General features: G+C 44.7%; 2 protein-coding genes across 6 annotated transcripts in view; one reads left to right on the top strand and one right to left on the bottom strand.

The window, feature by feature from the left end:
• Nucleotides 1-26: 26 nt before the first annotated feature.
• chpf2 (chondroitin polymerizing factor 2) lies at nt 27-4,277 on the top strand. Its single transcript, XM_072378104.1, has 4 exons — nt 27-1,242; nt 1,543-2,107; nt 2,184-2,366; nt 2,545-4,277. Exons 1-4 carry the CDS (start codon nt 971-973, stop codon nt 3,811-3,813), a joined length of 2,289 nt encoding a protein of 762 aa, XP_072234205.1. The 5' UTR covers nt 27-970; the 3' UTR covers nt 3,814-4,277.
• A 1,679-nt stretch (nt 4,278-5,956) lies between these two features.
• The window catches only part of smarcd3b (SWI/SNF related BAF chromatin remodeling complex subunit D3b), a 42,238-nt gene continuing 24,383 nt past the window's right edge, over nt 5,957-23,811 (bottom strand). For 2 of the 5 annotated variants that reach the window (XM_072378655.1, XM_072378653.1), the window contains exons 3-14: nt 22,004-22,093; nt 19,205-19,247; nt 16,523-16,645; nt 16,183-16,308; nt 14,231-14,326; nt 11,596-11,697; nt 11,278-11,439; nt 10,373-10,470; nt 9,883-10,018; nt 8,285-8,407; nt 7,892-7,993; nt 5,957-7,809 (exon numbers count right to left, since the gene is read on the bottom strand). In XM_072378655.1, the coding sequence (XP_072234756.1) occupies nt 7,756-7,809; nt 7,892-7,993; nt 8,285-8,407; nt 9,883-10,018; nt 10,373-10,470; nt 11,278-11,439; nt 11,596-11,697; nt 14,231-14,326; nt 16,183-16,308; nt 16,523-16,645; nt 19,205-19,247; nt 22,004-22,093 (1,255 nt within the window). In that variant the 3' untranslated portion in view covers nt 5,957-7,755. The remainder of the gene's footprint in view (nt 7,810-7,891; nt 7,994-8,284; nt 8,408-9,882; nt 10,019-10,372; nt 10,471-11,277; nt 11,440-11,595; nt 11,698-14,230; nt 14,327-16,182; nt 16,309-16,522; nt 16,646-19,204; nt 19,248-22,003; nt 22,094-23,811) is intronic. The other 3 variants (XM_072378654.1, XM_072378656.1, XM_072378657.1) reach the window with 3 other exon arrangements.

Here is a 23,811-nt window from a genome sequence, read left to right as displayed (position 1 = left end):
ATTATTAAAAAAGTCTACACGTTCACTTGGGTGCATGATTATCATTTGCGATCATAAATAACCTATTTTATCGCTGGGGCCTTTGAAGTTCTCCTTGAAAAGAGCTTATCGCTGAGCGGCACCGGTCAGTTGATAGCCGATCAGAGGTGATGCTGCAGCATCGGTGAAGTCTGGTGATGATGAGGCTGGTCGACGTCCCGGGGACGCGGTTTCCACACTGCGTGTGTGTGGCAATCCTGTTTTGAGGAAGTGGAGAAACTGACGAGAATGGACGAAATGCACACGGATGAGCTCGGCGTCTTTTTACCTGTACAAACGAGGAAAAATGGGATTCATGTCGTTCCGTCAGGGTTTGTGGAGGTGGACCGTCGCGTCTGCACTTAACCAACGGACGAGATGTTAGCTTGCTAGCTTCCTCTTTAATGTTTATTCTTCCGACGACATCATTTTAGATGCGACGGCCAAAACTTTGCAGCCCGTTTGTTTCGATTAGTTTTAAACACTGGTTGACAGTTAACTCAAACCGTCAACTTTACTAGGTTGGCATTTATCGTCCAGCTGCTAGTTAGCTGACTTTGGAAGTAGCTATTAGCGTTAACGCTAGCCAAAAATAGTTCAGCTAATTAATATAACGTTAGCTAAAAAGGGGTTTTAATTCTCAGAGGGACGTTGCACATTGTGTGATGATTAAGCTAATCAAATGAAAGCTGATGTCATAATGTTAAGCTGTTTGCACTTATTTACTCTTTTAAAAGCAGCAAAGTTGTTCACGTCTATAACTACATAGTTAATGCATCTTAGATAATGTTTTGCTTTTTTTAGGGTTAAAACTATCACATGGAATGAGCGTGAGAAAATAAACTTTTAAGGCAACTTTCTGTCAGTTTCAGCAAACTGTTTATTTCTTAGTCCCATCCAGTGTTGCCTTTTGGCCCCCTAATTATTAGATCTAGATCATAACTTGGCAGACATGCGTCTCTCCTCGGTTTTGGCCCTGTTCAGGCCTGCTTTACCCCTGATCCTCGGGCTGTCCCTGGGATGCAGTCTCAGCCTTTTGATGGTGTCCTGGACTCAGGGGGACGCAGACGACCCCTGCAGAGATGAGCTGGGCAAAGGCAGGCTTTTCCTGGGCAGAAGAGATGCCTTCAGAGAGGCCAGAGATGGAGCTGGAGATGAAGATTTCCAGCCTCGTATCGTGCCGTATCACAAGGACCCAAACAAGCCACACAAGAAAGTCCTGAGGTGAGAAAGGTGGAAGGTGCTGTCTCTGTTTCCAGGTGGTCACCCTGTGGCCCACAGCTCTCTGCATATGGTGTCAAAGGAGCTCTCAGAGCTCTCTAAATGTGGCATTTTCAGATTTGCTTTAAGAATCTGGAGATAATTTGTATCCTCATGATTTAAACTAGTTAATTAGCTGTTTATATGCTTCTATTTCATTCTTATTTGCAGGATTCTATCTACAGATGAGACATATTCCTTTAAAATGTGTTGATTCAGTACCCGTTTGTGCTTTTTGCTCTGCTTTTCTGTCCTTCTCCGCAGAACTCGATACATCCACACTGAGCTGGGCATCAGGGAGCGCCTGCTGGTGGGTGTACTCACCTCTCGGGCCACGCTCAACACGCTGGCCGTGGCGGTGAACCGCACCGTTGCCCACCACTTCCACCGCACCTTCTTCTTCACGGGCCTGCGCAGCCCCAAAGTGCCTCATGGCATGACTGTGGTTGCCCACGGTGACGACCGGCCCGTGTGGCTCATGTACGAGACGGTGCGCCACCTCCACCGCCACTACGGCTCAGACTACGACTGGTTTCTTTTAGCCCAGGATGACACGTACATGCAGGCAGCTCGCCTTTCAGAGCTGGTGGGCCACCTTAGTGCAGGTCAGGACCTGTACATGGGCAGGGCCGAGGAGTTCATTGGAGGGGAGGAGAAGGCACGCTACTGCCATGGCGGCTATGGCTACCTGCTGTCCCGCAGCCTGCTGGCCCGCCTGCAGCCGCACCTCGATACCTGCCGTAATGACATCCTCAGCGTGAGGCCTGACGAGTGGCTGGGCCGCTGCATTATTGACTACCTGGGCCTGAGTTGCGTGGAGGTGCACCAGGTAACAGCAGAATCCTTGTTCACTGTCCTTTTCATACGCCCGATTAGGACTAATTTCCTCTTTTCATCTGTCACAGGAGATGACGTATCGCTACTTTGAGCTGGGGAAAAACGCAGATCCAGAGCGCGAAGACAGCGTTCAGTTTAAAAACGCCATCACGGTTCACCCCGTGTCCGAACCAAATCTCATGTACCGCCTCCACAAACGCTTCAGCCACATCGAGCTGGAATGGACCTACCAGCAGATTCAGCAGCTCCAGGTTGGTAAAGCTTCAGCATGTTGAATGTGCCGTTTGTTCTCCCTGAAATATCCAACTGATGCGTTATTTATGCAAAGCTACAAGGCCAAGCTGAGGTGTTCAAGTTCCACCGAACACGATCAGACATGTCAGACTCCGTTTACTTTAAGTTTTTAAGGGATGTTTGTGTTTGGATCAGATGCAGATCAGTAACCTGAGTGACCTGACGCCTGAGGGCAAAGCCGGGGTCGTGTGGCCCGTGGGGATCAACGCTCCTTTCAAGCCCAAGACCCGCTTCGAAGTCATAAACTGGGACTACTTCACAGAGGAGCATATTTACTCCTGCACCGACGGCTCGCCAAAGTGTGAGATGAGAGGCGCCGACCGAGCCGACGTCAACGCCATCCTGGAGGTCGCGGTGGAGCGCCTCAACGAGTGCTACCAGCCGCAGCTTCGCTTCCGCAAGCAGCGCTTACTCAACGGCTACCGGCGCTTCGACGCCACCCGCGGCATGGAGTACATACTGGACCTGGCGCTGGAGGCGTTCACGCAGAAGGGCCACAGCCAGGTCATCGCCAAGCGGGTCAACCTGCTGCGGCCCCTCAGCGCGGTGGAGATCATCCCCATGCCTTACGTGACGGAGGCCACGCGGGTGCAGGTCATCCTCCCCGTCACCGCCCAGGACCAGGACTACGTTGGCAACTTCCTGGACATGTACGTGATGAACACCTTGGACACGCACGACAACGTTCTGCTGACCTTCCTGTTCATCTACGACCCCTTCGACGCGCAGCGCGTCAGCCAAACCGACGTGTTTGCGGGCATCAAAGCCATGATCGGGGAGGTGGAGAAGCGCTACGGAGACGTGAAAATCCCGTGGATCAGCGTGAAGACGGAGGTGCCGTCGCAGGTCAAGCTGATGGACATCATCTCCAAGAAGCACCCCGTGGACACGCTGTTCTTCCTGGCGAGCGTGTGGACCGAGGTCAACGCTGACTTCCTGAACCGCTGCCGAATGAACGCCATCAGCAACTGGCAGGTGTTCTTCCCCGTCCACTTCCAGGAGTACAACCCCGCCGTGATGTACCGCGACCAGCAGCCCTCCGCCTCCTCCTTCGCCTCCGAGACGCTGCGCGACGGCCACTTCGACCCTCACGTTTTCGAGGAGGCGTGCTTCTACAACGCCGACTACATGAGCGCGCGGACAAAGATGGCCGCCGACATCCTGGACAACGAGGAGCTGCTGGAGAGCATGGACGTGTACGACATCTTTGTGCGTTACTCCGGCCTTCACGTGTTCAGAGCCGTGGAACCGTCGCTGGTCCAGAAGTACGTGCGGCGAGCGTGCAACCCTCGGTTCAGCGAGGACATCTACCACCGCTGCGTCCTCAGCAACCTGGAGAGCCTGGGCTCGCGCTCGCATCTAGCCATGGCGCTGTTCGAGCAGGACCAGGCCAACAGCACGTAGAGCCGAGGGCCTGGAACCTCACGAGCTGCCCGGGCTGAAAGACGCTGAAGGACTCGAGGCGTCCGCTGATCCTGGAGCTCAGACTGATGTCGGGATCGACCTAAAGCTGAGCTGAGCAGACATTCCTGGGCTTCCTGCTCGGTACGGGAGCTTTAACCTTAAATGTGTGCCGTCTCCACGGCGACGAGTAACGAGGAGCTGTTACTCGCGTTCCTGCTGTTGACCTTTTCTCTTATTTCACGTTGAGCGACAGTATTTATATTCCATATTTGTACGATTTCAGTGTTTGATGTAAAGAACAAAGGCCTTTATTAGTAATAGTTCTACAGAAAAAACTTGAGCCATAAGTCTTCCTTTGTGGGGATGTTGAGGATGAAGCTGAAGCTTGAGCCGTTGGCTGCCTTTTCTTTGAAATATATCCTTTTTCTAAGAGGTATTAAAGAGTCTCAGAGCTGTTTCTTCCTTCATATGGTGTGTAAACGTTCTTGTTTCGTCTCGTCTGCAGCGTTAAAGAAGGGAAACCATGGCGTCTCGCTCAGTTTGCCTAAAAGCTGAACGGCCTGGAGGCAGCGAACAGTTTGTTCCTAAGCTGTCCACCCCGCCTCGTCTCCTCGCATTAAGTCAGCAGATCTGTCCCCCTCCCCTCCATGGGCCTCCCTGAGTTTTGGCGAGCGTCCTGCACACGTGTCTGAGGCCAGAAAGTGAAGCCAGTACCCAGAGGGAGGGTCCTGAGCACGTAGACGAGGTGGTTAAACCTGACGGGGAGCTGGAGGAACAAGGTGAATGCTTTGCTCCAATTGGCCTCCACCCCCCCCTGAAAGGAAAACGCCTCCATGTGAGGAGTCCTGGGCTCAGGAGAATGAAAGAGGCTCTTTCTGACAGGCCTGCTGCAGCTGACAGGGGAAAGGAAGCCCTCCACCTGCTGCCCCGAACAATAAAATGCCTGTCTGCCCCCCCCCCCACAGAGCAGGAAACATAACCCACCGGCGTAAAATCAACACTTTGCAGATGCAGAACATGAAAACGGCTCCTTTAGTGCACGGCTTTGCTGCCATTTTGCACGAGCCCAAACGACTGCTGCCTTTAAGCAACAGAAGGAGCCTTTAAAGAGCCTTTAAAGAGCCTTTAAAGAGCCTTTAAAGAGCATCAAGGTGCTTCATCTTAAACCTAAAGCGTGTGCAGGTGCCGGGAAAACCACGGCTGCTCGGATATTCAGGAGGAAACACATTTTCTGAGCCCAACTGGCAGCTATTTTTCCCTTAATGCTGCTAAAATGTGTTCTGAACAGAAGGAAAAACACACTTTAGAGGAGAAATGATTGGATTTCTGACCTCGAAACTTTCCTTACATTAAAGCAGTTAATCGATGGAGTTTAAATGTTCAAATAATTATTACATTTCTAGCGGTTAGAGAGAGATTGTCTCGCTTTTACCTCATTTCCTGAGCTTTTATTCAAACTGCAGCGCCACAGAAAACCTAAAGTTGGTGTATTTGTTCTTCCACTTTAATGTGAGACACCACAGGCTATTCTGCTGACTTTAGGGGAAAGAAGCAATCTAAAAATACACATTTTGGTGTTTATTTTACAACCTTTTTGTCATTTTCGACTACATTTCAGAACACTTGCTGTGACGGCGGCTGAATGTGGAAAAGAGCCTTTAAAGAGCAGCTTTTTTGGCCATTAAAGGAAATATCTGAAAGGGATGCGTTTATTTCATAGTATTAAATGTGTACAAAACATTTGTTTTAATCTCTTTTTACAGGTGAGATTAAACCAACAGCACACCGACGAGTGTTAGAAGCCAAACATTAGCTGGATAATTTTAAAAAAAGACCTTAGAGTTCATATTTTAGACCAGATAAACACCTGGACTCATTATGAAGGTCAGCTACAAATCTAAGTTACATTTTGAAGCCCAAACTAACAATTTATACCTGGAAATGTGTTTTAACACTTCGAAAAACATGTATTTTTAACTAAAGTAACAGAAATCTGAAGCTGGAAACGGAGGAATTGTTGGAATTAAACCCTCGAGACACTTAAATGACATTTAAATCCGTCTATTAGAGTAATTGGTGCTAAATTAAACCGACTGGCAGCATTTACACCGTATGAAGATGAAAAAAGACACTTGAAATGTCGTGGCTTTTACAAACTTTGGCAAGCGCTTCTTTATTTACATCCAGGCTGTCTTGCAGTGTCACAGCTGTTTTCCCTTTTTCTTTTTTTCTGCAGAACGTCGTCACCAAACCCTGTACAGATATACATCGAGTATACTTTAATCTTCTTGTCGGTGACCCTCAGTGTAAACAGAGAGAAAGAGCAGCTCCCACTCATCAGAAAAGACATGCAGGGATTGAGACAGACACCAGGGTTCGGTCACAGAAGACAGAGGAGTTGTGAAAGGTTGACAGCGAGCTGCTCAAAGCTGAGGAGTTGCAGCTCTAGTTTCCTCCACAAGAGGGCGCTACTGGTTCAGTGACAACATGAGTTCCCTGGCCACTAAAAGAAAAACCACTCCAGGTCAGACACAGGACCAAAGATACTACCTAGGACTACTGTTTCTCCTCTACAGAGTGCAGTTAATATAACTTAATAACAAAAACACAGCTCAGAAAAATCACACCTACAGTTAGTTGCTGGTAGGGCATTCAGTCATTTTTGGCAAACAAAGTTTCCAGAAGGCATTTCAACAAATGTGCCGAGTCCTGCGCTCGTCACGCACTGCTATGCCGGCTTGGTCTATTTACACGGACTGCCTCGTCACACGTATTAATCAATGTCCATGGAGCATGCATAGGTCTTCGTGAAATCATTTTTATGTACGCTGGGTTAATAAAGAGGGTCTCACCCGCGAAGACAGTCCCCACAAAGAGTTACAGCACAGTGCAAAGAACCCCCGAGAAGGTTTAAAACGAGGAGCTGCTGATGAAAGAACACAGAAACTCCTTCATCTGACAGTACAACATATACAGACGAGTCAAGTGTCGATAAAAAAGGTGTAGAATGAGATTATAACGTGAGTTTCAGCTACTGAGACCGAGAGGGAGGGAGGGAGGGAGGTCTTTGTTGCAGCTCCCACGACAGACAGGGGATGGACCGAAAATAAACCACCCCGAAAGCCAAGAAAGCACACAGAGGAACACTAACATTCCTGCCCTACTAATTAAAAACTCATGGAGCTCCCACACTGCAACATGTAACAACACACACACACACACACACACACACACTGTACAGCCGGCCCTCTGCAGGGACACAAACATATTTACATTCACATCTCTAGAAAAGAAAAAAAGCTTCATTTTCCTCTTGTTTTTTTGTTTTTTTTTTAGTTTGTAACGTAGAAAAATGCAGAAACGGACAAAATGCCACAGAACTGGGCTTAAAGTGTTGAAAACACACGTTTTAAAGGTCTCGGAAAGCCTTTGGGAGAGATTACCGGTCGGATTATTTAAGCCCGGCTCGGTGTTTTTGTGCGCTTCTGCTTCAGTGATCATGTTCTCTTCTTTTTGCTGCAACCTTTGGTAACACCTTCAGAGCATTAAATACAAGAAAAAGAGGCAGTGAGCGACAAATCAGTCGACGAGTGGAGGCGATTACGGGAGGAAAGGTACGATCGTCAGTGTTTTTTCCTTCGTGAACAGATTTTTCGAGCTTTTTTCTGGTCGATTGTGACACATTTGGAGGTTTTTGTTACTCTAAAAGAGCATGAAGCCCGTCGGTGTGGTGGTGCTGGTGTTATTTCTCTGATTTCAGCAGTCTCCTCTGAGCTCTGGCTCCTCATTTAGGCCTTAATTTAACTTCTAAACACTGGTAGGAATTGGATGCTGAAGACTTTGAACACTTTTAAAGGTTTTCACCAGACTTTGGCCTCACACACGCACTCAAACACACACGAAGCTCTAAAATCAGACGCAGAACTTCAGGAGGGTCTCTGCTTAGGTGTTGCGGACCGCTAAGGCCTGTTCCAGCTCCTGCCTCCTCTGCTGGATCTGGAGAAAAGAAGTGAAAACACTTAACTTTGTGAGGATATTAAGAGGGGAAATAAGAGAGTTTGAGGCGCAGCTTCTTCACCTTGCAGTAGAAATAACGGCTCACGGCCTCCTGGGACCAGGGTTCGTGGTAAAACGCCGCCCTCCTCTCCTCCTCAGGGTTCCCCACAACGTCTGTCATTAACTGCAGCCAATGAGAAGGAACAGTCATCATCTGTGCTGAAGGCGTCAGTCAGGAGATATATGAGCCTTTCTTGGGGATTTTTGCATGTGATTTACATCGGTTACTGACACCGAGAGCCTCGAGAGGACACAAGCTGGGCTTTGGATCTTTTTCTATACATTTTCTCTATATATTCACTGAGTCAGTGAGTAAAAAGTGTATTTTAAGTGCTGTATTTAAACGTTCCAGCTGATGAATCCCAGCCTAAAGACAGTTTACTTTCAGTAAAAACAGTGAAGAGCAGCCTTGAACCTTCAGGTCTCGGCTCTGGGATTTCAGCCAGTCCTGGATGTAGCCCTTGGGATCTCTGGAGAAGCTGAGCATGAAGTCCCTCTGGATCTTCAGCTGGTTGATGGACTCGATGGTCTCATGGATCTGGAAAGTAACAGATGGCACTTAAAAGAAGCTCTTTGCTCACTTTGCTCATTGAAAAGGATCTTTAGGCACTAAGACTGGAACGCTTTCTCCCTGGTGAGGTATCACAGGGTCCAGATGAAGGCAGATGTGTGTTCAGGAATATCTTTGAAGGAAAAAACTGGATCTGAAGAGCACGGACCCGGACTCCGAGCAGCTAAATGGGGATTTCACCCGCCTGGATGCTGATGTTTTCATGCCAGAGACGTTGTTTATAACAAGGCCTTCATTATTTACTGGGCACACCTCTTTGATAAAAGAAAATTGCCAGCAGAGCCATTCCTCCACCAATAATTCCATCAATTTCTGCCACATAAATGGCTCCAGGTCACTTTAGATGATTGATTCTATCACTAAGAACCATTTCTAAGTCATGTGCTTATTAAATAACTGCAAACCTTTTGTTTTTCATCATTCTGTAACTGGTATGTCCGTGAAAAATGACTAATGTGGAATCAAAAGGACTTGGGTTTACTGCCCGGGACATTCTGTGCACGTGAATAATCTTATTTTGTCACATCAGCATTGTACACAGAGAGCTACTTAAAAGCAGAGGTACAGTGAAGTCCGTAATTACACGGACAGATGGTGAAAACTGACCAAAGGGCTCAGCAGTTTAAGTCCCTGCAGCTTTTTTAAGAAGCTTAAAGGTTGGTCAGATCTGGGTTTTCTGACGTCTTTATAAATATGGGATATAAGCGAAAAACTGTCCTCATCCTTGTGTTGGTTCACACAGTCCAGGAAGTCCACTTTACCTGCTTTCACCTCATCTCTGACCCTTAGCGCTCTGAAACATTTTAGCCGTTTAGTTCAAGCTTTAAAAAGACTTTAGGAGCTCTGGTGGAGATAAAAGGTGAGACGGGAGAGCAGAAATATTCCATCAATCAGAAACGCTCAGTGCTAAAAGCAGCTTCTGGGTAATCTCCTTCTGCACCGGGGAGGTTTTTGGGGGGTAAAACAGCTCAGAAAGGTCAGAAAAGGCCAAGAGAAAGGCCTGAGAAAAGAATTCCTGCAGCTGAAATGCAGCTAATGACATGATTTCTAGTCATTTTGCCTCTTTACAGCACAATAGTTGCTGTGAAACAAACTGAACTGAAGACCGTTGGCTTTGGTTCGTGGTGGATCACAAAATGACCACATTTCAGAAATAAAAGGCCATTTTTTAAAGAATATTCCCATGTCAACTGGCAAAAACACTGATCAGCAGGGATAAAAGAACCGAGTCCAGTGAGAAAACCTCAGGAAATGAGAAAGCTGCAGTGCAACCGTGAGTATTTCTGCATTTCTGCCTTTTCTTCCTGCTCATTCACTGCAACAATGTCAGTTAAAAAGCTAAAACGTGTCTGTGAGACGCTGTGAGACAGCTGCAATACTGTCCAATAAAATCTGTGCTGGCCTCAGCGCGACATTGAAGAAGAAGACAGCTACGGTCTCACCTTGTTGTCCAGCGAGGCGATTTCCTGCTGGTTTGCAGTGGAGAGCAGGAAGCTGCTCATCTGGCTCTTCAGGGGGTCTTCCACCTCCACGTCAATGTCGTAGCAGGCCGTCTTCTTCTGGTCGTTGGGGTCCACGCTGCGAAGGAGCGAGGAAGAAGAAGAAGAAGAAGAGGGAATGAGAGGAAAGGGAGCCGTAAAATGTAAATCAATGCAGAGGCGCTCTTACTAAAGCTTGTAAATAAACCCCAGCGCCAGTCAGCTCTTATTAGACGAGAATGAGTCATGAAGACGACACGATTTGTGCTGCAAACGTTTAAATAGAGTAGTGGGGGGGGTGGGGCAGGACTGCTTTAATCTAATTTTACAGTATGTTGGATTGTTTTGAATATAATAGTTACATCATTTAATTAAGTTACAGTATAAAGTCTACAAATACAAGAGAAAACTCTTAGAGTGACCCGAATCAGCCCGGATTCATCGGAGAATGTACCTGATGACGTGGTTGATGACGATGGGGTCGGGGGGCAGCAGGAGGTTGGTGAGGCGCTGAGGGATCTCGGAGAACTTCAGTCTAGGACAGTCAAAGATCTGATGGGGAGGGGAAGTAAGATCTTTTAGAGAGTAAAGACACGTCAGAGTGAGGCGCTGCATCAGGACACAGGGGCTGGAGCCACGGTTGCACCTGCCTGTTGCCCCGGCGACAGGCTCCGGCCCACCAGTGACACTGGAGACAATTTCGGGGTCAGAACTGAGGGAACCACCTGCTGTGGTTTCAAAAAGATCAAAGTTTTCTCAGTTTGCTCTAACTGTGTAAAATGAACCAGATGTTTTCAGCTCAGCATCCACAGAACCGAGCTCTTCTAACTCGGGCAGAACGTGGTTTGGAGCCATCTTATGTCACCTGGATGGCAGCATCTGTGTCTCCACAGCCTGTTTGCATCATTCAGCATCTGTGGCGTCTCTCAGAGGAGTTACTTTTGCACACTAATGCACCTTTATCCCGCGGATGCTGCCTTTTAAACCCTCCCTCCCCTCTTTAACCTTGAGGACGCAGCATCCGCAGTTTGAGCCCAGACACGGGGGCAGTTTTCTTTGAAAGGTGGAGTTTGAACCCACGTTTGTGGACGGATGGATAAACTTTGAGGTGCAGCATCAGTAATGATGCCTGCTTTTCCTTCAGTCCTATCTGAGGGTCCATCTCAGCGAATATACTGACTCTTATGAGGATATTTTTCCAGTGTTTTAGAAACAAACGGCACCAAAGCACCTGGAACGTCAGCTATTGTGTCGCCGCTCACGAGGAGGAGAAAGGCAGGCTTAAAGCACCCATCGGCCTCTCTGAAACGCTCACTTTCTGGCCAGTCGTGCTTTTAGAAATGGAAAAGGGTCTCGCACCTGTTGGAAGTACTTGTCACAGTTGATGTACTCCTTGTCGTGGGAGTCCTGCAGCTTATTGGTCTTCACATACTGCCAGAGGGCCTGGATGATGCAGGAGCGAGTCTGAGTGTGAATGCCGAGCAGGCGAGCCAGGCGGGGGTCCAGCTTAAACTGGGGAGGCTGCGGAGACACATCACAGCACTTTTTACATCAGCCCACCACATCCTGATCAGATTCACCGGCCTGGACACTGATGCCAGGCTTGAAACAGTCTGAACACCAGCATCCTGCAGCAGCTGATTTCTAGCAGGCTGAGAGGTGGCGTGGCGCCCTCACCTGGTAGTCCAGCATCAGCAGCAGAGTGCAGCGCACGCTCACATCTCCAGGTCGCTTCACCTGGAAGCCGTCCGTCTCCTGGGTGGTGGGGGTGCGGTGCCACTGAGGGACAAGCAGACAACAATAAAGTCAGACAGAAACTCTCACTGTAGCAGTGGTTATCACCTTCCACAGCAGGTGTAGCTAAAGCTATGCACCTACACTTTTACTGAATAACAAGGAAAAGCTGCTAAAATCTTAAAGAAACTCAAAAGAATTGTGCTCTGGAGCCTGTTTGGTTTGTTCTGTGCATCTGAAGAGAAACGACCTGCACCATCGTTAGATTATAATGTTTCATTCTAAGGTAACAAAGATCTCCCTAAATGCTACCCGCAGAAACTCTTTGCTGGTTGTTGCAAACTGAAATATCTCAGGAACCTTTGCGCAGATTGCTACGAAATGATCTACAAACGTTAATGAAAGCCAAAGGATAAATCCCAGAAACTGTCCTGTAGCACCAGCACGTGGCGCAGCGACTGCCCTGTTGGACAGATTGTCGTGAATATAACATTTCTGCTGCTTTAAAGGAAGCTTTACAACTCTAGCATCAGCGCTTAGCACTGCTGTTACAACCTGTTGAATTATTGGCCTCTACAGTGTATCTGTTTACATTGATTATTGATTAAAAATGGCTGCTTTTCTAAGGTTTTATTGGGCTAACTTACCGAGTTGGACTAAAATGTTCTGTTAGAGCGGAGAAGTCATCTTTGGGTCTAACCTTGCTGATCTTGTGAGCTGTTAGAGGTTAAATATCAGAGTAGTTCAAAGCTAAGAGTGTGGCTGCAGAGTTAGAGCGAAATAACAGAGAAATCATTCTGTTTCTCCTCAGCGTTTAAGCACTCACGTTATTTCAATCCTTATTTCATCTCAACCATTCAGACGTGGAAAAGAAGAACTGTTGACTGAATGTTTCCCTTCAACCAAAGGCTGGCTTTAAGCACTGATTGTACCTCAGGGTAGAGATGAAATTCTTTTGATTGAAAAGCACTGAAAGAAAAGCACCTGAGCGAGGGGATAAAACACCCTCTAAAAAGAGGAACCTTGAGAAGTCATCATTTCCATGCTGACAAGTCCTGAAGTGGATTTTTAAATGTCAGTCCACTTTTGTGGAGGTGCACAGCAAAAGGTAGCTGTGTATGCACATGTTTTAACTTAAAAAGCCTTTAAAAAGCCTCTCCTTCCTGCCGTTAGTGGGTCCTCTGACTCAGTTTGTTGTTTTCTGCATTTATCTAACGGGGACAGGGGAGCTGGGATGATTGTACCTTGAGATTTAGCCACAGCAGACTAAATAAAAACCTTTATTGAAAGGAATTTTCTTTGACCATGACGATGGGAATTAAGTCCAATGCACTTGTTTATGCAGCACAGAAAAACTCCCTTCTTAGGCAAAGCCGCGGCACAGTTTCTTGAAGGAATAGTTTGACATTTTGGACCATCCTAAATAGCATGTGTCGCTATCAGAAGAATGACATCACGATACACAGCAGTAGCAAGGAGCTGCAGAGGAAGCACATTACCTTCTGACCTTATTTGTGTGGCTCTTAAGCAGCATTTGATGCTTTTGCAGCATTTGCAGATGCTTTAGACACAGATCTGTTCGCACATTCTTCTCCATGAGGTGCTTTGACCTCAACACTGGGGCCGCTGTCACTGTCTTCTCTGGCTCTCTCCAAAATGTGAAAACAATCATCTCTAAAGCCTGCCAATCCAAATGTTTCTGTGCTGTTGAATAAGTGCAGTAAGGAAAGTGCACGTGAGCCAAATGAGCGCTTGAGTCTGCACATAACTCACATTTAAAAGCCAGTCTAAAGCCAAGTTAACTCTTCTAAAAGCCTGACGTACACCCAGCTCAAAAAAAGCTGTGGTTTAAAGGGATTTTTTTAACTATTTCTCCACTTCCTTCAGTCTCCACCGGCGACGTCACGGCGTCAGACGAACCGCCTCCTCTGTGCACTTTCATATTAACAGGACAGACATGAGACTTGCGTCAATTTTCCAATTTGTCTTGGCAAGAAATTGAGTTAGCCAGTCCAAGCAAATGACCGACTGCAGTTTGTGTTTTTTATTAAATTGGGACTCCTTTGAAATGAAACAGTGTTCTTTTCTACATGTTTCGGCTAGGCTCTGCAGGAGAGGCACCTACACTGTGACACTGAGTCATAACGTGCACTATCAGGTCCTCCATTATTAGCACTGCATCAACAGAGCGACACTCTGCCAGCGTAGGAAAAACACAGATGATTAGATCTTTTTTGGTTGAAGGTGTGAAAAGACAGAAAGGACATGTTTGCTGTGTGTTTGTCACTGTTGAGGTTTTAAAGTTGAATAAAACATTCACCAGAGACACAGAGCTGCTGCATGACTGCACAGGGTTCAAAGACAGAGATGGGGGGTTAATACTGGGCAAACAGTCAATAAGAAGCTGCCAAATTAATGTCTCTATTGCAGTTCTTTTACCACACATTTCACACTCAGAAGTTTCTATTTATTAGTTCTTTATAAGCTGCTATATATGCTGCTAGAATTATCCATTAACTCATGTAAAAACACTTCTTAAGGCAGAAAAATGAGAGTGCGCGGCCCTGTTTGCGCTGACCTCGACCAGGTGGTTGTCCGGACCGTACAGGTCTTTGTCCAGCTCGATCACCAGGCTCTTAAAAAATGAAGAGAACTTCTTCTTCTGCTTCCCTGGCTGTGGAACAGACAGACAGTGGTTAGTGAATGCGTGCACGTTTGTAGATACACGAACACATTTGTCTTCTGCCTTATCACGCAGCATCACTGCTCATAAGAAACCCACAAGAGGCTGAGTGAGAACAAACAGAAAATGAGACATTCTTAGGGTCCGTTTCCTCTGAGCTTAACCTGAGATGTTTGTGGTTAGTGAAACGTTTAAGTTTTGGGCCGCTGTGACACGACGGGCTTCCTGAGAAGATCAGAGCTTATGGCACAAAACAAATAATTCAGCTTTTTATCTCTGAACTCTCCTCTCACCATCGATCATTCATTTTATATTTTGAACCAGCCAATACTTTTCTGTCCAAGTCGTTTGCAAATTGAACTTTTGGCTCATAGGGAACTACTTTTAAACAAATTAACTTCATTTCAAACACTTAATTTCAACATATCATAATAAATGTTGCTAATGTTGGTAACGACATAAACCAACATTAGCATGCAGCTGAAATGGAGAAAAAAAACACTAATGTAATTAAATTAGCATAATGGGTTTCATTGACTTGGAGCTAAAGCTAAGCTGACAGCTAATGTGCTGATTTTGGAAATAACTGGGTCAGATAATAAGTTGAAATAGCTGAATGATGACATAAGCCAAAGATGTGGCCTTGGTTATATTAGACGTCAGGGAGAGATGCTGTGCCCGGAAATAAAGCAGTCATAAGCTACATCAGTTAGCTTGAAGGCTAAGCTAATATTGTGCTAGCTTTAGTTGATTTTATGAAGCCTGTAGATTTGGATCTTAAAATGAACCCCTTTTCGACCATTTTCTACTCAGTATTCATAATAAACAGTTTAAATAAAAGTTAATTCTATCATTATGGTCATTAACGTGGACCCTGACCCTGTCTGAAGCTAATTGCTTTAGCTTCTGTCTCTTCTGAATAGCTGACATAGGGTTAGCATCCAGTGCTAATGCTTCCTGAAAATTATTTTCCTTTAGAAGAAGATAAAGATGATAAAGATAAAGATGATAAAGAAAGATGATAAAAAGGGGATTACTTTTAAACCAATTAACTTCATTTCAAACACTTAATTTCAACATATCATAATAAAACAACAACAATGTTGATTCAGACTGTCCGAAAGTGTCGATGAAGCTGATATGAGACCCTGAGATCCAGAATAAAACTCTTAAAAACTGTTTTGTACCTTTGTAGAAATATTCACTGCACAGCAGTAGTTAATAACTCACTCTTTTGTTGAATTTCTACCCCCCTGCTCCTAGTTAATGTCAGTCAGCATTAATAAAGTCATAAAATTAAAAGGGTTCTTTAACTTATGGGAAGCTTGCAAGTCTCTCAGATGCTACTTTAAGTAAAAGTATGTAAAAATACACAGAGAAAGTGCTGTAAAAATACAACAAAAGTTCTGTAATGATGCATCTGTGCACAGATAAGCAAATATAGAATTAGATAAAGTATTCCTGTCATCAGGTAATAATATCATTGTGACTGATGCATTCATGAAAAGAGCATTTTACAGGCCTGTGTCAACTTTTTAATCATTTTCTTTAATCAAAATGAGACATTCTTAGGGTCCGTTTCCTCTGAGCTTAACCTGAGATGTTTGTGGTTAGTGAAACGTTTAAGTTTTGGGCTGCTGTGACACGACGGGCTTCCTGAGCCAATACTTTTCTGTCCAAGTCGTTTGAGTCGTAACTGTGGGCCAAAGACGGCCCAGAGGAGCGCCGAGATCAGAGGGCGGCACACTGTGACACTAAATAAAAAGATTAAAAACTAACTGCTTTTTTTGTATACACAAATTCATCTGCCAGACATGAAATAACACTGCTATCAAAACAAAACTTACATCATCCAGCAACTTCCCCTCAACTCGCAGCTCCCATGATGCAATGCTGCCATCTGAGTCATCAGCGTCGGGTCTCGCCGGGTTGAAGGTGTTGGAAATGTAGAGTCTCAGTTTACGCTTTTGCTGCTGACACAAGGGCACAACAAACACCACAGTTTAATGATAAATCTCACATAATCACTTATTAAGGTGCCGGTGCACCAACCGATTTCACTGCCCAGAACAAAAAGAGATCAGCCAAAAAAAGTCTGCTCCTCTAGGACTAAGTGGCATTTTGGCTTGGGCATAGAGATCAGCTGGGTGCATTGGTTCCTCATGAGTGATGATTTCCTTTTAATACCTTCATTGGTCTCTTCAGTGCCTCCTGGATGTCCACGCGTTTACGCATGATGGTCTGGTCCAGTTTGCGCTCAAAAGCCAGCAGATCCATGTAGGCCTGAGACTCAGGGACCAGCTCACGGATCTGTCAGAAGAAGGTTATGTTTCAGGCTTAAGATCAGACAGCGTCGCACACTGGGAATTAAGAAGTGGGTTTTTCTTCACATGACTAATCATTACAAAAGGGCTTAAGTAGTTAAATCGTTTATTCTGGTGCAAGTAGGGGGTCTTCTGTCTTTTTTCAAGGACACAGTAGTACTTCATCCTGTAATCTACTATTTTAAATTAATATATTTTTCTCACGGTTTGGTTTGGTGAAATACGTATTATTCTACTTTGTTGTCAAAAAAGGTTTGCAGACATATAACAAGCACGATATGATAATAAATGTTGCTGGCTCAGAGGTAAGTGTAACACGACTGGAGATGATAAAAGGTGGTAACGAGATAAACCAACATTAGCATGCAGCTGAAATGGAGAAAAAAAACACTAATGTAATTAAATTAGCATAATGGGTTTCATTGACTTGGAGCTAAAGCTAAGCTGACAGCTAATGTGCTGATTTTAGAAACAACTGGGTCAGATAATAAGTTGAAATAAGTTGAAATAGCTGAATGATGACATAAGCCAAAGATGTGGCCTTGGTTATATTAGACATCAGGGAGAAATGCAGTCATAAGCTACATCAGTTAGCTTGAAGGCTAAGCTAATATTGTGCTAGCTTTAGTTGATTTTATGAAGCCTGTAGATTTGGATCTTAAAAGGAACCCCTTTTTGACAATTTTCTACTCAGTATTCATAATAAACAGTTTGAATAAAAGTTAATTCTATCATTATGGTCATTAACGTGGACCCTGACCCTGTCTGAAGCTAATTGCTTTAGCTTCTGTCTCTTCTGAATAGCTGACGTAGCCTGCAGAGGGTTAGCATCCAGTGCTAATGCTTCCTGAAAATTATTTTCCTTTAGAAGATGATAAAGAAATCTGTGCAGACAAAACCACAGTCTGCAAATTGAACTTTTGGCTCATAGGGGATTACTTTTAAACAAATTAACTTCATTTCAAACACTTAATTTCAACATATCATAATAAAACAACAACTAATGTTGATTCCGACTGTCCGAAAGTGTCGATGAAGCTGATATGAGACCCTGAGATCCAGAATAAAAATCTTAAAAACTGTTTTGTACATTTGAAGAAATATTCACTGCACAGCAGTAGTTAATAACTCACTTTTGTTGCATTTCTATCCCCCTGCTCCTAGTTAATGTCAGTCAGCATTAATAAAGTCATAAAATTAAAAGGGTTCTTTAACTTATGGGAAGCTTGCAAGTCTCTCAGATGCTACTTTAAGTAAAAGTATGTAAAAATACACAGAGAAATTGCTGTAAAAATACAACAAAAGTTCTGTAATGATGCATCTGTGCACAGATAAGCAAATATAGAATTAGATAAAGTATTCCTGTCATCAGGTAATAATATCATTGTGAGTGATGCATTCATGAAAAGAGTATTTTACAGGCCTGTGTCAACTTTTTAACCATTTTCTTTAATCATAATCCCTGTGCTCATTATTTTCTTGTTAACTGATATGATTTGACTTTCAAATAGAGGAACGGTGAGAGTAATAAAAGCCACTGATTTTATTTATAGCAGCCAACAATTCCTGAAAATAGGAGCAAATAACAAAACACCGTTTTGTATGAGCAATTCATTTGTTTTGAACCACATTTTATCGGTAACTTAAGCTATCAAGTACATGTAATAAAGTTAAATTAACTATATTTCCCTCTGAATGTAATTGAGTAGAAGTGTAAAGTACAACTGCTGCCCTGTCCATCATTAACACGCTGGTCCACGCCATCCTCAGGACACGGGGGGGGGGTCAAAATGAGATGCAGCCTGTGCAGCCAGGACTCAAATATTACCATACGGGTGAAAGTCTTGAGAGCATGAAGGGCTGCTGCTTTCCAAACTGTGCACTCCTTTACCCTCCCTCCTGCTTATTTCCTCTTTCATGTTTCTCTCTGAAAGGCTGCCTTCATTGTTCCCTCCCATTCCTTCTCTATCTACCTCTCTCTGCCTTTCACCGGCTCAAGGTGCCGAGCTGACGGAGGAGTGTGGCAGACATTCCCCGTGCCTGACTCATTGTTGTGTAGCGGCGCCTCAGCCGTGCCTGCTGCTATCTCCCTGTCTGGGTAATGTCAGGGGATAAGACCTGAGCCGAGACGCTCGCCATCTCCAGACCTCCAAAGCCCTCTTTGTGCTGGTCCGGACGGGCCGAGGTGATGGGGACTGAGACCAGCCTGAACAGACTCACCTGTAGCAACGCATGTTCAGTTCGACTTGTGGTTGTGTCTCTGCCACATCCCGCTGACTACTTGAATTCAAATCAATATGCCACCCACCAAAAAACAGAGCGATACCCTAAAAAAAACCTTGAAAACCTTCTAATCACCACCCTTATCCTCTCTCTTCTCATTTGGAAATAACAAACAATCGTCTGGCCCTCAGCGCCTTCCAAGAACCCCCCAACATCAAAAGCCGACGAGGATTGTTCTGCTCTGCACACAAAAGACAGAAACACACACACACACACACAGAAGAAGAAACAAAACAACAAAGGTAAAAATATGCAGCCTCACCCTTTGCGGAAGAATCTTGTCTGCCATTTTCCTTCTCTTAGCACTGGAGACAGGGAGAGAAAGACAGAGAGAAAGAGGAAAAAAGAGCATGTTACTATGGTGACTGATAGCGTAGCACCCAGGCCATCTGTTAAAATGCTGGGCCATATCCAGCACCCCAGCATCCCAGCTGTGTTTGTGTGTGTGTGTGTGTGTGTGTGCACGCTTATGCACTCTCGTATCTCTGAAAAGCAGCGGTCCACCTGGAGAGCAGGAGCCTCTTACAGCCAAAAAAAGTGTCACATCACACATACCGTGCTCATGCACACACACACACACACACACACACTTTGCAGGATCAATGCTACACGATTCGGACAGCGACAAGATGTGTGTTCAAGAGCTTTTTTTTTCCCCGAGGAGGATACATGTGTGTGTTCATCTTCTTCATGGATTCCAGGCGTGTGCTGGTGTGTGAAAACATCTGTCTGGGTTTTAAAAGCCTCATACTTACCGAGGAGGGAGCAAAAGGACAGTCGGCGCTAACTTGGCCCCTTTATCAGAGTTTTCTTTCCAAGTGACACTGATTAGAAAACAAAAACTACAGCTTCCTTTTCCAGTTAAATTTCCTTAAAGCGTCAAATGAGCATCCGTGACACGGGTAGCGCTCGTGTGACTACATGCAGGAGGTCTCACCCTGCAGAAAGACACCTCCTGAAGACAGAGAATTAGCACTACACTGCAAAAAGAGCGAGTCTTTCAAACTTATTTTTGCCTAGTTCAAGGTTTCACGTCCAGTTTACAAAACTGAGCTGAATTAAAAGATGAATTTCAAACCGAAACCCTCGATTTTCTGTTCATTTTAGATTAAATCGATGAATGTTTATATACAAATTGCAGTTTAACATTTTGTGAGACAGCTGGACTTTCTTGCTAAAAGTTATTTAATAAGATGGACCCACAGATAGTCAGGAGACGGTTAGCTGTGCTTAGAATAAATAATAAATAGGAATAGAGTTCAAGAGAAGAGCCCCGTGCACCTGTTTATTCTTGCTTTTCAACACCGACCCTCCCTCCATCTTCTTTTGCTTCTCCTCCACCTCCTTCCTCTCTCTACAGAAAGGCTTTTGCAGCCCAGAAGCTGCCGCTGATGCACAGCTTTCCTCACACTGCAGCTGTTTACCTTACCGCACATTATCCTCACACACACACTCCTTCAATAAACAATGCTGCGCGCCTCAGTGATGCTGCTGGACTCGGAAAGACGGTTAACGTGTCTCTGTGCAGAGAAAATCCTCCCTTTTCTACCTCAAACTCTCACAGTTTGACTTGTTACGTCTTTGCTGCTTAACTGAAACGTAAAAAGAAGTCAAATAGTTGAAGGTTTGTCTGTTTTTAATGGAAGACACACACTGCCTGGCCAAAAAAAGAGAAAAACGCCACCTGGATTTAACCGAGCAAACAGGTAAGAACAATCTTTCAACCCTAACTGAGAAGTTTCTCATTCCTTAAACAACCTACAGTCGTGGAATTATTGGTCAAACAAAACAAGGGATGAGCTAAGAAGCCTCAAAACTCATTGATAAAACCTGGGAGGATGGGGCTGAATCATCCTCTATGAGGAAGAAATGTGATTTTGAATGAATGTGGTGAGAGATCACTTAAATGTTTGATAGGAAAAGTAACTGAACCACCACTTATCAGCGAGGCTAAGCCAGAAAACAGGTTTCACCATGAGAGGGACTGCAAACATGAAGTGGTGCAGCCTCAGAACCGCTGTGGGAGCCTGTGGGGTCAGCTGACTGAATCTGAATTCACCGAATGACTCAGTGAATCCATCAGCTGTGAAACAGCGGTTCAGGGAGCAGGAGACCTGAACCCCACAAAGAGTCAAATCAAAATAAGATCATGGAGAAAAATCAGAGCTATTCTGCAGAGATAAAGATGCAGCGGCGAGCTAAAGATGATCCAACAAATCAGTGGTGTGTGACTTCTTTTGGCCAGACTGAGTGTGCTGCACAATGTGCACGAGTTCACTCATCTCTACTCATCTCTCATCTATTTTCATGCTGCTGCTTTTGCCATCAAACTCTCTGCAAGAAAGCGAAAAACAGCATATTTCCCATAATGTTAAACTCCTTTCCCTTTTGAATGTACCCATTTAAAGCTATTTTTGCACGATTTTCTATTTGTTTTTTAGGGTTGGGCGACATAGAAAGAAATCTTTGTTACGAGCCACTTTAAAGTGTTTATTTTATTTAATTTATGTGGAACATGGAGATGGAAATCTAGACTTGTGGTCAAGCTTATTGATAAAGTACCAAAAATACTGATTTTAACAGATATACTGAGCACATGAAGTCAGATATCACCCAACCCTAACCGTAAAAGTGCTGAAGATGTTGAATGATCGTGGAGGAGCTTGTTCTTTTGCAGTGTAGAGAGCGCTGCAACACTCTGTAAAGCAGTGAGTTACATCAGCATGCTGAGACAAATACTGAGACAGGCCTTCTGCAAGGAGAAGTCAAGGATCTGGGAGTGCATTGAAAAGGAAAACATCAACAATCCACTATTCTACGCTGTATAAAAACTGGATTTTGCTTTATTTTTCTGCTCTAGCTGCACAAAACCGTTCCCAGCATGCCATGCTCCAGCCCAAAGCATGCACCGCTACATTTTAGGAGGCAACCTCTTGGCCTGCATGTACGTTTGGCTAAAACAGTTAATTCAGGGGAGTGCTGGGCTCAGGTGAAAGACTAACTAACTAGGCCAGAGTCATCAAACGAAAGAAAATGGACATGCAGCAGAATAAACTCCTACTTTGATCCGAGCGTGGGATCTGATTGGGGCTCTCTCATGTCCATCTGCCTCGCCGGCATCTCACTGGCTCCCGGGAATCCGACTGGCTTCCTAAGAGTTGGTGAGGATTCGAAGGTTGTCCGATTAGAGTTGTGGCGAGACACACACTCACTGGCAGCAAGTAGCATGTCAGAGAGGAAACACCTGGTGGTTCTGGCTGTTTGTGTGTGTGTGTGTGTTAAGTTCAAGGGTCTGTTAGTGGGTGCAAACTCTGCAGCTCAGACAAAGCCAGACGATGGTGCGTGTGTGTCCATGCATGCACACAAGTGCAGCAGGAGAGGATCCGGGAGGCGTCCTGCTCGTCTGAGGGACCCGGTGAACCCAAACAATCATGCTTCACACACAGAGACAGACAATACACTGATAAAGACCACACCAGGGAGGGGTGCACAAGCTAGGTTTTCATCCCCGGTTTAGCTCTGCGTCGCCATCAGGGTGCCGTAATGATCATTAGGTGCAGATGGACACAGTTAAACCAGCTCATCAACTAAAGAATCACTCGATCAAAGAAGCCGGAGGCTTGGCTCAAAGAGGCTAGTTTAAAATCTCAGCATGTTCCTCAGCTACCGACGACAGAAGGCGTCGTCACGGAGATAAATATTTAGATTTTACAGGTAAAAACCAAGGTTTAGAGCTTCATAAACGACGTGCTCCTCAGAAACTAAGCAAAACGTGGTGAACTGCAGAGGAAGAAAGAAGCAGATTATTCAGAGGATGCATCATCTGCATATCACTGCTAACTCTTTCAATTCTCTGGGGCTGTGTGTGACTCTTCTAAAGCAACTTAACACCGAAACACCGGTCTTCGTCCTCCAGTTTCCTGTCTGTGACGCCAACTTAAAGCAGCTTAATTTAATCATTTCACGTCCAGGGCAGAGGTACAATATCAGGAGGAAAACAATACAAGCTTGGCTGTAAAATGTTGGACGTTTTGTCCAAAATTTGCATTTTTCCAAGTAGGAAATTTACACAAAGAGAACATTTATATTCTGTGTGCATCAAAGTCACAAATTTGTGTGAGAAAAACTCATAAGTTCATTAAAAAGGGAAGGAAATTGTGTGAGAACACTTGGATTTTCTCTGAAACTGCACGAGTAAACTGATTAGAAAGTTATTACATGAGATTAAAAAAGACAATTAGGCAGAAAAAACGTGCAAATTTAGAAGAAAACACTTGATTTTCACTGTAATTTAAACATTTTTATGTTATTTTACCCCAGAATCATTAGATTAAACATAAGCCTCCGTATTCTAAAGAGACCTCACACTTATTTTGACTTATTATAATATATAACAACCATGCTCTGCACCGTTGTATCTTTGTGTGGAATCTGTGATGCGAGGAGGTTGATTTTCCACATTTTGCTGTTGAAAACCCGCAGATTAGGTGATGTGATCAATAGATTTAAACTATCTCCAGAGAAATGCTTCATCCTGAGCCTCAGCGGCTCATCCCAGCAAGTGATAAGTTATTCATTGTTTAATTTGAATTAAAACGTAATGAGGAAAACTCGTCAGGGCACAGATATTTCCTCTCAGCTTTATAAATGAGCACAAGTGAGATTAATCCCTGCAGTTTATATTCCTAAAACAGGCCACAGTTACCCCACAGGTGAAGCATCTTCCTTAAAATCCAGCACAGACAACGTCACGTTTCTCCAAAAAGCAAATTAAAGATGACAAATTAGTGCTTTTATAGGACAACGGGTTAAATATTCATAGCGTTTTATGCAAAGTAGACTGGAAAGAAAAGCTATTTTTAGCAGCTG

This window comes from Leuresthes tenuis, unplaced genomic scaffold (genome assembly GCF_036924035.1).
Source record: "Leuresthes tenuis unplaced genomic scaffold, fLeuTen1.0.hap1 SCAF_24, whole genome shotgun sequence".
NCBI lineage: Eukaryota > Metazoa > Chordata > Actinopteri > Atheriniformes > Atherinopsidae > Leuresthes > Leuresthes tenuis.
This window is presented reverse-complemented; position numbering and strand designations above follow the sequence as displayed.